The 15,332-nt window shown below is 48.2% G+C and overlaps 1 protein-coding gene across 2 annotated transcripts in view; it reads right to left on the reverse strand.

Moving 5' to 3' along the window:
* The window catches only part of HTT (huntingtin), a 1,416,422-nt gene that overhangs the window by 20,992 nt on the left and 1,380,098 nt on the right, over positions 1 to 15,332 (reverse strand). For both annotated transcript variants that reach the window (XM_069203496.1, XM_069203501.1), the window contains one exon: positions 1,634 to 1,794. In XM_069203496.1, coding sequence (XP_069059597.1) covers positions 1,634 to 1,794 — 161 coding nt within the window. The remainder of the gene's footprint in view (positions 1 to 1,633; positions 1,795 to 15,332) is intronic.

A 15,332-nucleotide genomic window follows, 5' to 3' on the forward strand; every position in this document is an offset into this window, starting at 1 on the left:
CATTGGTGCCGAAGCAGTACTTCTCGAAGGAAGAAAGGGCATAAAGGGTGTCGGCCTGTAAGGAGCCAGAGCACCCATGTCAAAGGCCAAAGGACCTGACGGCCCGCATGCACACCTCCAGGCGCCATGGTGGCAAAGATATTAAACACAGCATTAAGAAATGCTGCCGGGTCCGTGCCCGGTAAGCCAGATAACCTTGAGGAGCCGGTGCTGGAGGTGAAGCCTATGATGGCCCAGGAATCTCCTGCTCCGGAGAAGCCCTCTGCTCCTGATGCGGATCCACTTCATACACCGACAGTGGAGACGCCGGTGAAGCTGGAGTCGTTGGAGGTGGAGGCGTCACAGTTGGGCTGATCTCCCACGTCGGTCGGCGCTGAGCCGATGGCGACCTCGAACGAGAGCAGTCTCTGCTCGATTGGCACCGTGATCCATGCCGGCGCCGAGAGTCCCGCCGATGAGACTTCGAGGATTTTGAAAAAGACTCTCTATGATGATGCTTCTCCTTCCTCTTCTTGGATCGAGCAAGAAACAACTTAGCCTCCCATTATTTCAGCGCCTTAAGATTCATGCGGTGGCATGAACCGCACGACTCGACTTTATGGTCGGAAGTAAGGCACCACAAACAATTGTCATGTGGGTCCGTGACCGACATGCAACCTCCGCACTGTTTACAGGGTTTAAAACCCGACTTCCTCGGCTGCGACATAGTTACACCGAAGTGAACCTATAGCTCCCTGGTAGCCTCGAAGAAAAACCGTTACTCGAAGGCACAGAAAAAAGGGAACTGACGTCTGCACGTCCACGAGAGCTTCTTATTGCCTGGATGACGTCATACGGCGTCGCATGGAGATGGGCAATTGTGACGTCATCGTCGACGTGCAGAGCTAGAAGAAAAATTCAGTCGAAAGCTGGCGCGAGGGGAAAATTCTTTAGGTGAGGAATCCACAGGTAGTTTTATCCATCAGAAATTCATATTATTCTAGTTGTTAGCAACATGCATTAATGCTGTCTTAATAATATTCTGGTGGTTAATTTTCATGTGCGAAGCAAAAGGGTGAGGCTATTGAAATAAAACACTTTTAAATATAACATGTCTTTCTCTTAGTGCAGTACTTGAATTACCCTTTTTAATGGATGGTTAGTAGCCCGGAAAGCACAGGCACCACATCAACTACAAATTGAGTGGGGTTGTGTGGGACTACAATAATCAGTGCTTTCAAATTCAAGCGTTGGTGCACTGAATTATGTTCAGGCATCCGTGGATGGGAAAGCAAACCTTGCAGTGCTAGCCTAGAATCTTAATTAATGAAACAATAGTCTTGGTATGGGTACTCTTGTAGTCTGGTGCAAGTATTTAGTCACATGGCCTAGCAAAATGTTTTCAAAGTAGAATTATACAGGAGAAAGTATCCATTAGAAACATGTAGGGGCTGAGAGAGGGATTTAAATCTGGCTGGTCTAAATAGCAACAGCTTCAAAGCATTTAACACAATTAAAAATCTTAAGTATCTGTAGCTGAAAATTCACTTAAACACAATGAAGTACTGTCTAGCTGCATTGACAAAACGACATTATCATGGGTTACTGTATTAACTATATTTTCATAAAGTATTTCTTTGTTTGCAAAGGATACATTGCAGAAACCCATGGACTGGTAGAAGCACTGACAAAGAAGCAGGAGAGGCTCCACATCGCCATAGCTACAGGGGTCCTCTGAGTAAAGTTAGAGAGAGACAACATCACCCAGTCACGGACCATGGACGATTGTCCGGTGGTATGCAATGTCTGAAAAACCTGAAAGAGAAACGAAGTAAGGGTGACAAAAATACGTTAATAAAGAAGACTTCAGCATTAAAGAAAATTAATGAAAGCAAGGATTTTAAGACTGATCCGTACAAAATGAAGTCAATGGCCATATATATTATATTAGGTCTGACTACTTTAGCTATTTATCGAGGATCATGTAATTAACACAAAAATATACAGAAAGGCTTTTGGTCAGGCCCCTTTAGCCACGATTTGTCTCAAGTGTCTTTAAGATTTTGGATTAGCCCATAGAGCACTGTTTAGGTTTACAATTTGCAGTGGTGACTGTCAAAAAAGTCTGTTTCATTGCAGCTGATGAGAACACCACTGGTCAGGCACTGAAATGGAGCACATTGCAAGGAGCCAACATAGGCTTTAATTTTCTCAAATATTATTCACATTTTTGAGGAAGCCAAATGAAAGCATACAAGAGCCTTTTGCAAGCTGTGCTGTGGCAGGCAACAGCTATGAAGAAAAAACAAGTGGTATTCATTAAATCTGCTAAGCCCCATTCGCTTGTGAAAGGACTTCCTTATCTAATATGGCTTCCACATTAATGTAATTATGAGGAAACTGTCTTACATGAATGGATTCCATCACAATGTAAAGTCTGGTTGTGTATCTGTCAGTAGGAGATGGCAGATATAGCTTCTTTTTAGAATTTTGTAGAAAGTTGGCTCTGTATGCACTATTTCAAAGTAAGAAATAGCATGCACAGAGTCCAAGGGTTCCCCTTAGAGGTAAGATAGTGGCAAAAAGAGATAATTCTAATGCTCTATTTTGTGGTAGTGTGGTCGAGCAGTAGGCTTATCAGAGGGTAGTGTTAAGCATTTGTTGTACACACACAGGCAATAAATGGGGAACACACACTCAAAGACAATTCCAGGCCAATAGGTTTTTATATAGAAAAATATATTTTCTTAGTTTATTTTAAGAACCACAGGTTCAAGATTTACAAACAATACTTTAAATGAAAGGTATTTCACTTAGGAACTTTAGGAACTTTGAATTAGCAAAATAGCATATACTGTTTTCACACAAATGGCAATAAGCTATTTTAAAACTAGACAGTGCAATTTTCAACAATTCCTGGGGGAGGTAAGTGTTTGTTAGTTTTGCAGGTAAGTAAACCACCTACAGGGTTCAAAGTTGGGTCCAAGGTAGCCCACCGTTGGGGGTTCAGAGCAACCCCAAAGTTACCACACCAACAGCTCAGGGCCGGTCAGGTGCAGAGGTCAAAGTGGTGCCCAAAACGCATAGGCTTCAATGGAGAAGGGGGTGCCCCGGTTCCAGTCTGCCAGCAGGTAAGTACCCGCGTCTTCGGAGGGCAGACCAGGGGGGTTTTGTAGGGCACCGGGGGGGGGGGGGACACAAGTCAGCACAAAAAGTACACCCTCAGCAGCACGGGGGCGGCCGGGTGCAGTGTGTAAACAGGCGTCTGGTTTACAATGGAGTTCAATGGGAGACCCATGGGTCTCTTCAGCGAAGCAGGCAGGCAAGGGGGGGGGGCTCCTCGAGGTAGCCACCACCTGGGCAAGGGAGAGGGCCACCTGGGGGTCGCTTCTGCACTGGAGGTCGGATCCTTCAGGTCCTGGGGGCTGCGGGTGCAGTGTCTTTACCAGGCGTCGGGTTCTTTGAAGCAGGCAGTCGTGGTCAGGGGGAGCCTCTGGATTCCCTCTGCAGGCGTAGCTGGGGGGGGTTCAGGGGGGTCAACTCTGGCTACTCACAGGGTCGCAGTCGCCGGGGAGTCCTCCATGTAGTGTTGGTTCTCCGCAGGTCGAGCCGGGGGCGTCGGGTACAGAGTACAAAGTTTCACGCTTCCGGCGGGAAACGTGTGGTCTTTAAAAGTTGCTTCTTTGTTGCAAAGATGTTTCTTCTTTGGAGCAGAGCCGCTGTCCTCGGGAGTTCTTGGTCCTTTTAGATGCAGGGTAGTCATCTGAGGCTTCAGAGGTCGCTGGACCCTGTGGAACGCGTCGCTGTTGCAGTTTTAATTGAAGTGGGGAGACAGGCCGGTAGAGCTGGGGCCAAAGCAGTTGGTGTCTCCGTCTTCTCTGCAGGGCTTTCAGGTCAGCAGTCCTTCTTCGTCTTAGGTTGCAGGAATCTATCTTGCTAGGTTCTGGGAGCCCCTAAATACTCAATTTAGGGGTGTGTTTAGGTCTGGGGGGGTTAGTAGCCAATGGCTACTAGCCCTGAGGGTGGCTACACCCTCTTTGTGCCTCCTCCCTGAGGGGAGGAGGGCACATCCCTAATCCTATTGGGGGAATCATCCATCTGCAAGATGGAGGATTTCTAAAAGTCAGTCTCACCTCAGCTCAGGACAACTTAGGGGCTGTCCTGACTGGCCAGTGACTCCTCCTTGTTTTTCTCATTATCTCCTCCGGCCTTGCCGCCAAAAGTGGGGCCGTGGCCGGAGGGGGCGGGCAACTCCATTAGCTGGAGTGCCCTGGGGTGCTGTAACAAAGGGGGTGAGCCTTTGAGGCTCACCGCCAGGTGTTACAGTTCCTGCAGGGGGAGGTGAGAAGCACCTCCACCCAGTACAGACTTTGTTACTAGCCACAGAGTGACAAAGGCTCTCTCCCCATGTGGCCAGCAACATGTCTGGTGTGTGCCAGGCTGCTAAAACTAGTCAGCCCACACTGGTAGTCGGGTATGGTTTCAGGGGGCATCTCGAAGATGCCCTCTGGAGTGTATTTCACAATAAAATGTACACTGGCATCAGTGTGCATTTATTGTGCTGAGAAGTTTGATACCAAACTTCCCAGTTTTCAATGTAGCCATTATGGTGCTGTGGAGTTCGTGTTTGACAGACTCCCAGACCATATACTCTTATGGCTACCCTGCACTTACAATGTCTAAGGTTTTGCTTAGACACTGTAGGGGCATAGTGCTCATGCACTTATGCGCTCACCTATGGTATAGTGCACCCTGCCTTAGGGCTGTAAGGCCTGCTAGAGGGGTGACTTATCTATGCCATAGGCAGTGTGAGGTTGGCATGGCACCCTGAGGGGAGTGCCATGTCGACTTAGTCATTTTCTCCCCACCAGCACACACAAGCTAGTAAGCAGTGTGTCTGTGCTGAGTGAGGGGTCTCCAGGGTGGCATAAGACATGCTGCAGCCCTTAGAAACCTTCCCTGGCATCAGGGCCCTTGGTACCAGGGGTACCAATTACAAGGGACTTACCTGGATGCCAGGGTGTGCCAATTGTGGAAACAAAGGTACAGGTTAGGGAAAGAACACTGGTGCTGGGGCCTGGTTAGCAGGCCTCAGCACACTTTCAAATCATAACTTGGCATCAGCAAAGGCAAAAAGTCAGGGGGTAACCATGCCAAGGAGGCATTTCCTTACAAATTCTTTTTAAGAGTGACCTGGGTTAACATTGTGCTGATTACTTTCATTAAACCGTCGTCACACCCCAAAAGATAATGTCCTACCTGCAATGCCATATAAAAAGAAACAAACTATTTCACCGAGGTTCAGAAAAGGTATATGATTACCCTATGTCACTTTTTCCATGTGTCATATTAACCAACAACTTTTTAAACAACAATAAAACATATTTACTTCCAAACACTACTACACAGGTCACTACTAATAGCTGGTCATTTCTGTTTGGCATTAATGTCTCACATACCGTGAGCAGCAGGTTTGACTCCTGTGTGCGCACAGCCCAACGCAACCCTAAGCGGCTACTGAGGACAGTGAGTGAAACTTTGATCCGGGTATGAACTTTACAGCGCAGAGCAGGGAAGGACAAGGTGAAGAACCACAGCCCCATTGCATCAACTTATGTAAGTATCATCATTGCTTGTGGCCGGCAAAAGCAGGGAGCGGACCCCTGTTCTGTAATTTGCACATCCACCACACATCGCAAGGGAGGAGGAAGACCAGGGCTGTAGGTGGCAGGAGCCTAGAATACAAAACCAATGCCGTGACCAAACATGAGGGAAAGACAGCCTTACATAAGACAGAGACCGAGCACAGGTTAATAGGATGTGGATGTCCAGACCTCAACCAACACCTGAAAGAAAACCACAGCCCTGCATTATCACAACTGGATGGCCCCCATCACTCATTCCAGCAATCAATAACCCCAATGACACCTGTTCTATTTATGTATGTATGTGGAATTTCTATAAAACAAACCTAGCCAAAGACAAGCATAAAGTCAGCGAGTGATATGGGAGGGAGCTGGTTTGTGGATGTTGAAGCATTGTGATGCAGTGTTCTTTAAAGAAGTATGTATTTAGCTCTTTCCTAAATTACAGCAGTGTTGAGCCGATCTTGATGGATCCGGGGATGCTGTTCCAGAACCTGGATGCATAGATGGAAAATGCCTACTGTCTTATTTTTTTCTGTTTTACATATCTTAATCTGCAGTCTGATGGTGTCCTGGCTGTGGGTGTGCAGATATCGCTTAGAAATGGTTAGCTTGTCTGCAAGATAAGCAAGGCTAGTGGTCCTAATGGTTTTAATGCAACTGTTTTTTTTAAAGATGATGACATCCGCAGGGGGAGTTAATGGAGTTCTTACCAGGGCTTGGAATTTCAAGCCCTAATTTCAAGCCCTAGATGAGATGTGTTGGGGTGTGTGAGATGTCACTAAGAGGTGCCAGTGTGGCGTCTGAGAGGTCATAGTGCAAGGTATTACCAACATCAAGATACATGAGCACAAGGCTTTTCTGGAAGAAACAGTTTGATTTTCTTTAGAACAGAGCTGGTCCCAGGCAGTGTTTGTTTTTGGTAATGTGTTCCTTGAGGGTGGGGTTGTGTCCAGGGTGAATCAAAGTTACTTGTCATTCAGTAAAAGTTGGAGTTCTACAGGTCAGTGAGCCAGGTTCGAACTATTTGTTGTTCTTGGCAATTAACAGGAATTCTGTCTTGATTAGACTGACCTTTAGTAGGTGCTAGACACTTTTTCTGATCCTGTCATGTGTGTGGCCTTAACTCTTCTGTCCACGCTGGTTACTATTCATCAGTTCAGCTGTCAGTTTGTCAGCTCCCCTCTTCCAGTCTGCCTCCACTCCTGTGACCTGTGTGCTTTTGACAATAAATAGCCCTGCCACTTGTGTCCTGACCTTTATGCCCCGTCACCTGTCTGGCCTCAACCCTGTCATTTGCCTGAACCACCCTATGTGCCTTCAACTCATTTTCTGCCTGGCCTCAGTTTTGTACACCTTCAGCCCTATCTACTGTCCACTGCCTGTGTGGTCCTTACAGAGTTCCATGCCTTGTCAGTGGTAAAGTATACATGCCCGTAGTCCTCAATACCCAACATGCCATTTTCATGTCTCGCCACACTGTTGTCAACCTCAAACATTGCCATTATACTTCCTGCGCTAGCAGTACTTTCTCTGCCCTCTATTTATTTCCCCAAAACTGGCTTTCATTCACACCTTGTGATGAGAACTTTGCTTCCTCTTTTGCAATGCCTTGACACCCTCTTTTGCTGTGAGCTAAAAAAAGAAACACTGTGTAGGAAGCTGGCCCGGTGTGTGGTGGACACCTATGGTGTTGTCACCCTATACCAGGTCCAGCTTCCTACATTGGTGGTGCAGCGGGTGGGATACAACACTTGCAATTACGTTACCACTTTGTCACTAGTAACTTTCCACAGGAAAGTCCACTACTAGTTGTTAGGAACACACTGCACTTTGTGATAAGGATCACTAGTCTCTTAGCTTGGGTACGTTGGGGGGTCTAGCATAGCCCTTTCTTCAAACTCTTTTGGGAGTCTAGTAGCTTAGAGTAGTCAGGAGCACCCACAACACTCTAGCAAGATGTCTTCAGTGGAACATACAGCTCAGGTGTGTTAATATGAGAGCTGTACTTTTCAGGACTTGAGGGAGATGTGTGCTTCCAAGAAGCTGAAGACAGGGAGAAATCACAACAGAAGTCTACTTTTGGGCTTACCACTCCAGGCTGACCAGGATAATTCAGGTAGCCAGGGGGAGGAGGAAGTAGAGACTGACCCTCCAATCTTAGACAGGCTAGACTTATGCTACACTGAGGAGGGTCGGTAGGAAACTGGGGTACACCACATCCCTGTTAGGAGCACCGTAGGTAGTGAGAAGGGGGGGTCACTCTAGTAGGCCCACATTTACTCCTAGGAGGTTGGTTCAGAGGGTTCCCAGGAGGAAGGATAGGTCTTCCTCATCTATCAACACCCATGTCTCATCAGTATCTGATGGGACCCACTACTCAAACTCAGGGGAAGAGCCTCTAGATAGGGAACTCAGAAAGCTGAGGCTGGAGGAGGCCAAGCTGAGACTGCAGCAGCAGCAGTTAGCCATAGATATGGAGGCCTTGGCAGTGGAAAGGGAAAGGCAGGGTTTGGGGATAGCTCCCCATGGTAGCAGCAATAGTAACTTTAGGGACACAAGGGTCAGGGAGGACTCCTATGACTCTAGGAACCTGAGTAAGATAGTCCCACCTTACAATGTGGGAGATGACAAAGTACAAAGTACAAAAGGTCCCTCAGAGACAGTGGGAAATCTTGTGGCTCTCCTTCTCTGACAAAGGCAGACAGACTCCTCACTGTCAGAGAAGATGCAGATGATTACCAAGCACTTAAGAATGCACTCTTAGATGGATTTGGGCTAATCATTGAACAATATAGAATCAACTTCAGGGAGCCTAAAAAGCTGCATCAGTACCTGGAGGACTCTGATCTGACCTCTCCCCAAGAATTGGGAAAGAAGGCAGACAAATGGGTCTGCACCAGGGTAGGTAGGAAAGCTCACGCTGGGGGTGACCACAAGAAGAAGGATTCAGGTAAGAATCAGAACAAGGGTGGGGGCAAACAAAAAGAAAAAGAAAAAGAATCTTCATCAGGCCCACAAAGCTCTTCTGGGGTGGGTCTAAGTCCTCCTTCTCTGCCTACAAGAAACCCTGGTGCTACATCTGTAAGCAAAATGGCCATAAGGCAGGTGACAGCACCTGTCCTAAAAAGAGCACTAAGCCTCCTACCACTACTACTACCACTTCTGCCCCTAGTGCCCCTAGCAGTAGCAACACTAGTGGTAGCAGTAGTATCTGCTCCTTGGGTGGAACCTACACCACAGTAGCTGAAGGCTGATACAGCTGAGCTCTTGGGTGCAGGGGGGGGTCACCACCAGGGTGGAGCTCAGATTGGAAAAGCAGTTCTGTCCCACACTGGAAATGTTAAGGCAGCAAAGCTGCAGCACAGGAAGCAGGGGATGTCAGTGGTACTCATAGGGACTCCTGGTATAACAGCCTCCTCCATTCAGAAGCAAGGAACCCTAAACCTGGTGCCACCAGGAGATTGGTCATCCCTCTGAAATCTAGGGAGCTCCTATTAACTTTAGCTCATGACATTCCCCTTGCAGGCCACTTTGGGCAAAGCAAGACTTAGGACAGGCTTGTCTCTCACTTTCACTGGCCACACATGTCTGAAGACACCCAGGAGTTTTGTCGCTCCTGTGTGACCTGTCAAGCCAGTGGCAAGACAGGTGGCACTCAAAAGGCCCCCTTAATCCCACTACCAGTGGTTGGGGTACCCGTTGAGAGGGTTGGGTGGATATTGTTGACCCCCTGGGCCCTCCAACAGCCCCTGGAAACAGATTCATACTGGTGGTGGTGGAGGACCATGCCACCAGGTATCCAGAGGTCATTCCTCTCAGGACCACTACAGCCCCTGCAGTGGCCAAGGCCCTCCTGGCAATCTTCTCTGGGGTCGTTTTTCCTAAAGAGGTGGTATCAGACAGAGGTGTAAACTTCATGTCTGCTTACCTTAAAGCCATGTAGAAGGAGTGTGGTGTCACTTATAAATTCACCACCCCTTACCATCCACAAACAAATGGGTTAATTGAGAGATTCAACAAAACCCTCAAAGGCTTGATAATGAGACTCTCAGAAAAACTCGGAAGGAGGTGGGATGTCCTATTACCTTGCCTCCTCTTTGGGAGTGGGCAACATAACCCCTTGAACTTTTGTTTAGACACCCTGTTAGGGGTCCACTTGCCCTTGGAAAAGAAGGCTGGGAGCAACCTCTCCAGTCTACAAAGCAGGACAATGTGGACTATGTATTGGGCGTATGATCCCGAATGGCTGAATACATGAAGAGGGCATCCAAAAACATTCAGGCCAGCCAAGAACTGCAGAAGCAGCCAGGACAGAAGGTGTGGGTCCTGGAGCCAGTGGCTCCCAGGGCACTCCAAGTCAAGTGGAGTGGCTCACACACTATTGTAGAGAGAAAAGGTGAGGTCACCTATCTGGTTGACCTGAGCACTCCCAGAAGCCCCCACAGGGTGCTTCATGTGAATCGGCTAAAAACTTATTATGATAGGGCTGACATTGGGTGTAGCCAAGATGATGAATCCGGTGGCCGCGTATTCGCTAGCTCGGAGACCGGCCCGCCAATTATTCACCATTATCCTGTGGCATCCGAAACCCCCAGACTTTAGAATGTGCCCTGGGACCACTGGCAGTAATAAACAGCAGTGCTGTGGACCTGCGAGGGTGGTGGTCACAATCCAGAATCGTGCAGACTACCTGTGATGAGCGTGGGCTTGGGCCACTGTAGGCGGCTCCCCAGAGGCCGCAGTATGCAATCGGCCTAAAGCCCTGGAGAGGTAGGAGGTCGTCTGGCAGCAAGCGGCCACGCAACGAGGGACCTGCAAGGTGATCGGACTGCTCGGGCACTACCTTCGCCCGCCTTGGTGTTAGCCGGCACCCGGGCAAGGCGTGGAACTGCGAGGCATTGTCCCCCGGACCAGAGAGGAGTGCTAATTTGCCTCCAAGGTAGGAGGTCTTCATGCCAGAGGGGTACGTGTTCTCCCCCTCCCCCCCTCGAGTCACACCTGCATCTGCCTGGGGTTTATTTAGGAGGTCTTGCCCAGACCGGGGGACAATGGTGGAATAGGCGGCACCTGAAGATCTGCTGCCTGTACATTTAGGGTGCTGCTTGGTTCTCTGCTGCAGCTGCCTGGGCCTGACCTGTGCTTTGCTGAGGTGAGAGGGGCAGCATGCTCTGCTCCCCTCTTATTTAGCTGTGCATGTGACCTGCGCCAACATCTGGTGTCCAACAGCTCTTGGTTGTTTTGAACCACATCTTCCTTGGTGACATAAGGGGACATAGTTAACACCTCCGACTGTCTGAAAGTGGCTTTCTCGCCTGCTCTACAGCCCCTGTGACAAGTTGCAGCGCTCCTTCTTCGCGCTTCTGGTGGCCCCCTAGAGACACGCTTTGGGGATCGCTGGGTTGCAGGCAGTTTCTACTCCCATCATGGTGAAGCCCAAGGTGAATAAATTGGCCGTGCACCCTGATGGAGATCATGCCCCTAAGTCTTCCGTGCTCAGAGATCCCACTTTGGACACTCTACTACAACAAAGACACGATCCCTGCTCACTAACACTGCACAATTTGACAAAATCCTACAAGCTATTTAAGATACCAAAACATCGCTAGAGGCCCGATAGACGCAGTTTCCCTAGATGTCGGTTTACTGAGGGCCGATCATCGTAAACTGACAGACAGAGTGGATGAGATAGAATTGACAGTGGCGATCTTAAATCCCTTGGTACAGGTGATGCAAGACCACTTACGGAAAATGGAACAAGACATAACTATGCTGTATTGCAGAGTTGAGGATGCGGAGGGGCATTCCCACCGCAATAATATTTGATTTTTGGGATTTCTGGAGCGGACAGAGGGCCCTAGTGTTGAGTTGTTTCTAGAGGGCTGGTTGATGACAACAGTACTGTTGGACAAGGTCCAGAAGTTTTTCTCTGTAGAAAGAGCACACTGGTCCCCTGGCAAGCCACCCCCTCCAGGTGCCAGTCCTCACCCAATTATAGCACAGAATTACAGAGACAGAGACTTATTGCTGCAGTTATTTCTCTCTAAAGGCCCTTGGTGTTTTGACGATGCTCAAATTACGGCTTACTCAGACTTCATAGTGGAGGTCCAGCGTCAAAGGAGCTCCTTTCAGAAGGTTAAAAAACGATTGCAATAAATGAACCTCATATATACTTTGCTGTTCCCTGCCAAGCTCCGCGTTGTTAAGGGAGTTAAAACATATATGTTTCTGACGCCGCAAGAGGCCTGGTCTTGGGTGCACGCTAGAGACACCTCACCAGATCCGGAACTGGAGGCAAACGCGGAGATCAAGTTGGTGCCAAAATCTCACAGGTGCAGACCGTTGGTCTACAAGCTGCCTGGAGACACGGTGGGAGCAGAGCAAGCCTGTGTTATCACTGAGATTTCCCAACATGAGGGTAATTCCTTCACACTGCTACGTACTGCGGAATCACCTGCTTCCGAGTCGGAGACTGAGTGCTCTGGACACTCCCTACTGGATAATAATCATGGCAGATGATCTGTGATGGCCCTCGTGGCCTCCTGGCTGGAATGGTGTATCCGGGTCTGGCTGATTGCATTGGATGGCTATAGTGCATTCTGAGGGGGGAATGGAGGGGTGCGGGATAGGTGAAGAGTTTATACTGTGATAATCAGGTACTGTGTTGATATGTTTTTTACTGATTCACTGAACAGCTCTCTTCTTTCTAGGTATTCTTGCCCTATTGCTAACACCTGTTATATAGCTTGGTGGGGCCCCGGCGGCCCGAGACATTGCTATGGGCTTGGTCTGCGGACAAGGTATTGGATTATAGTTCAGAATGACACCCTTTGCTCTTTGGTCTCCCCCCCCAATTGATACCGAATAGAAGTAAATTTCATTAGTATTTACTGTATTTATGTTACGTTTTCTATGGGGTTGTGGCATGGGGGCATTTGGTGCACAGGCCTGGGATACAGGATACAGGAGTTATGTTACATGCTTGTTGCATTGTGAATTGTTCCTTTGTCATGATGACTGTCAACATGATTGGGCACGGGAATGGGAATACTTGGGTTCCTGGGACTGTGATGCCTTGGTTTAGAGCCTCTGGTGATCATGACTGTTACTTTTACAGCATTGACTTGGTATATATGTGGCATACCAACTCCAGCCAGACAACATAAAATATATGCGTACTTCCGACGCAGACATGTACATGTAGCATGCCTTCAGGAAACTCATCTCACCCACAGGGAGTTAGAGAAAGTGAAGAGGCGATCGAGTGGGCAGGTTTATGGCACTACTTACTCTGCCTATACCATATGGATCGCCCCTGAAGTACCTCTGGTGACCTCTGAGATACTCATTGACCCCGAAGGTAGATATGTTATACTTGAAGGGGAATTAGATAGGTGTGCTTTTAATGTGATCTCCGTATTTGTACCCAAGACAGCTCATGACGCCTTTTTCTCTGATCATGCTTCTGGACCCCAAGGTACTGGGTTTTTGGGGAGGTGACTTTAATTGTATTCATGACACTCATATTGATAGATCACCATCCCCTCTCCCGGGAACTCCGGGCATACTGGAGACCAAACACTTCCAACAATGGTCTAGTCATACTGTGTTGATAGATCTCTGGTGCCTGGGATACCCAGGAGAGGCAGAGTACTCCTACTTTGCCTCAAGCCATCAGGTGCATACCCGCTGTCAGGAAAACTATTGCCAGTGTTGTTAAGTTCTTCCCTCAGCAAAATCGATTCCCCTTTTCCTTGTACCCATGTTGGTTGCTCACTACCGGTGGCTCTTGCGGAGGCTGTTCTTAGAACTAGCTTCTTCACTCAAGATGGTGGCCGCAAATCCTTGTGAGGTCAGTGTTCTAGTATTTCTACCTTAGTACGGTGCTGAAGCTTCCCTCCAGCTGTTTCTCTCTGGGAGCACTGCCATCCTGAGGTGAATGAGCAGTGTTCCTGAGGCGCTTCGTTTCATAGAGAATTCTTCCAGTTTTGAGTAATTAATTTTTTTTTCTTGTTACGGTGTGCACACCAGCTACATTTTCCCTTTTGAAGAAGCTGACTTTTTCCTTCTTCCAACAACTGGCTATCAGCTTGCTGAGGAGAATTCGTTTTAGCTTAACAGAACTTCAAGCAACAGCAGTAAGGAATCCTTTTGTATGATTTCCAGACTTGCCAATATATATGTGCACATATATTCAAGAACTCTTTTCTTTACTTTGCAGACTTGTCAGTCTTCGAGACAAATCTCAGTGCTCAGACTAATTCCTAGAGACTGTGATTGAGAAAACAATCTTGAGAAGGAGTTTTCGTTTCCTGTAAAAGACATTAGTAGTTTGTATATTTGTGAACTTCTGAACTGTTCTCCAGAGAACCTTGGAATCCTCTGACTCCTGGAGAAAAGAAGATATTAAGTTAACATTCTCGGACCATAATCCTCTGAAGGTAACATTTCACTGGGGGGGGCATCCATACCAACATGGAGCTTCCGCTTAGAAGCGCTACAAGATGCCACCTACAGATCAACAGTGGTCGCCCACATCACTGGTTATTTGGGGAGAACAGAGGGACTGCAGGGTCTAGGGGGCTAGAGTGGGACGCACTGAAGGTTGTCATGAGGGGACACTGTATGGCCACTAGGTGGAGCGTGCGGACTTCCCTTACCCGCTCTGTGTTAGACCTGGAGTGTCGCATACGGAACATTGGAGAAAGAGGCTGTTATCTCGACCGAGGCCCGCTCCTGTCTATTAAGCACACGCCGTCAATACTTAGAGGATTTGCGGAGGGGCTGTGCGCTCTTCATTATAAGATCCACATTGCTCTACAGCATGCAGAGGGAGATAAACCCAGCCATACATTAGCGTGGCTGCTGCACACTGAATCCCCCCGCACACTGATTGGTGCTATACGTGACAGGGATGGGCTATTACAAAACACTCAGGAAGCCATAAATGACGTCTTCGCCCAATATTATGAACGGTTGTACAAGGCTCCCCCAGAACACTCCCCATCGCAGGTGCGGGATTACTTGAATTACCTTCCACTACCCCGACTATCCCCATTACAGCTTTTAGAGCTGGAACAGCCGCTCCAAACAGAAGAGATCCACCAAGCTATACATCAAATGGCATGTGGGAAAACCCCAGATACTGATGGGTTTCCTGTGGAATATTATGCCGCCTACCGGGCCTCTCTGGTTCCACAATTGCTCAAAGTCTACCAAGAGGCGCACCATCTAGGTACATTGCCTGACAGCATGCGGGAAGCTCTGAGAGTGGTGCTCCTGAAATCGGGATGGGACCCCCTGGATGTAAGTTGATACTCACCCTTAGCAATGCTAAACATTGATTACAGGATTTTAAGTAAAAGCCTGGCTAACCGGCTGCTCCCAATTCTCGAATCACTTGTCCATCCTCATCAATGCGGATTTGTACCCCACAGAGCAACACACTACAATATTAGTTGTCTCTGCCATATTATAGATATGATGTCCACGAGATCAGATATACCGGTAGCAGTTTCCTTAGACCTTGAAAAGGCGTTTGATAAGCTTGGTTGAATATCTCCTACAGGTTTTGGAGGCTTTTGGGGTGGGTCCTTATTTCTCTCATTGGATTAAGCTGCTGTCTCTGCCCATGAGCCCGGGTCCGCATGGACCATCAGATCTCGCTCATTTTCAAGGTTCATAGAGGGACTCGACAGGGCTGCTCCC

This window comes from Pleurodeles waltl, chromosome 1_2, assembly GCF_031143425.1.
Source record: "Pleurodeles waltl isolate 20211129_DDA chromosome 1_2, aPleWal1.hap1.20221129, whole genome shotgun sequence".
Classification (NCBI taxonomy): domain Eukaryota; kingdom Metazoa; phylum Chordata; class Amphibia; order Caudata; family Salamandridae; genus Pleurodeles; species Pleurodeles waltl.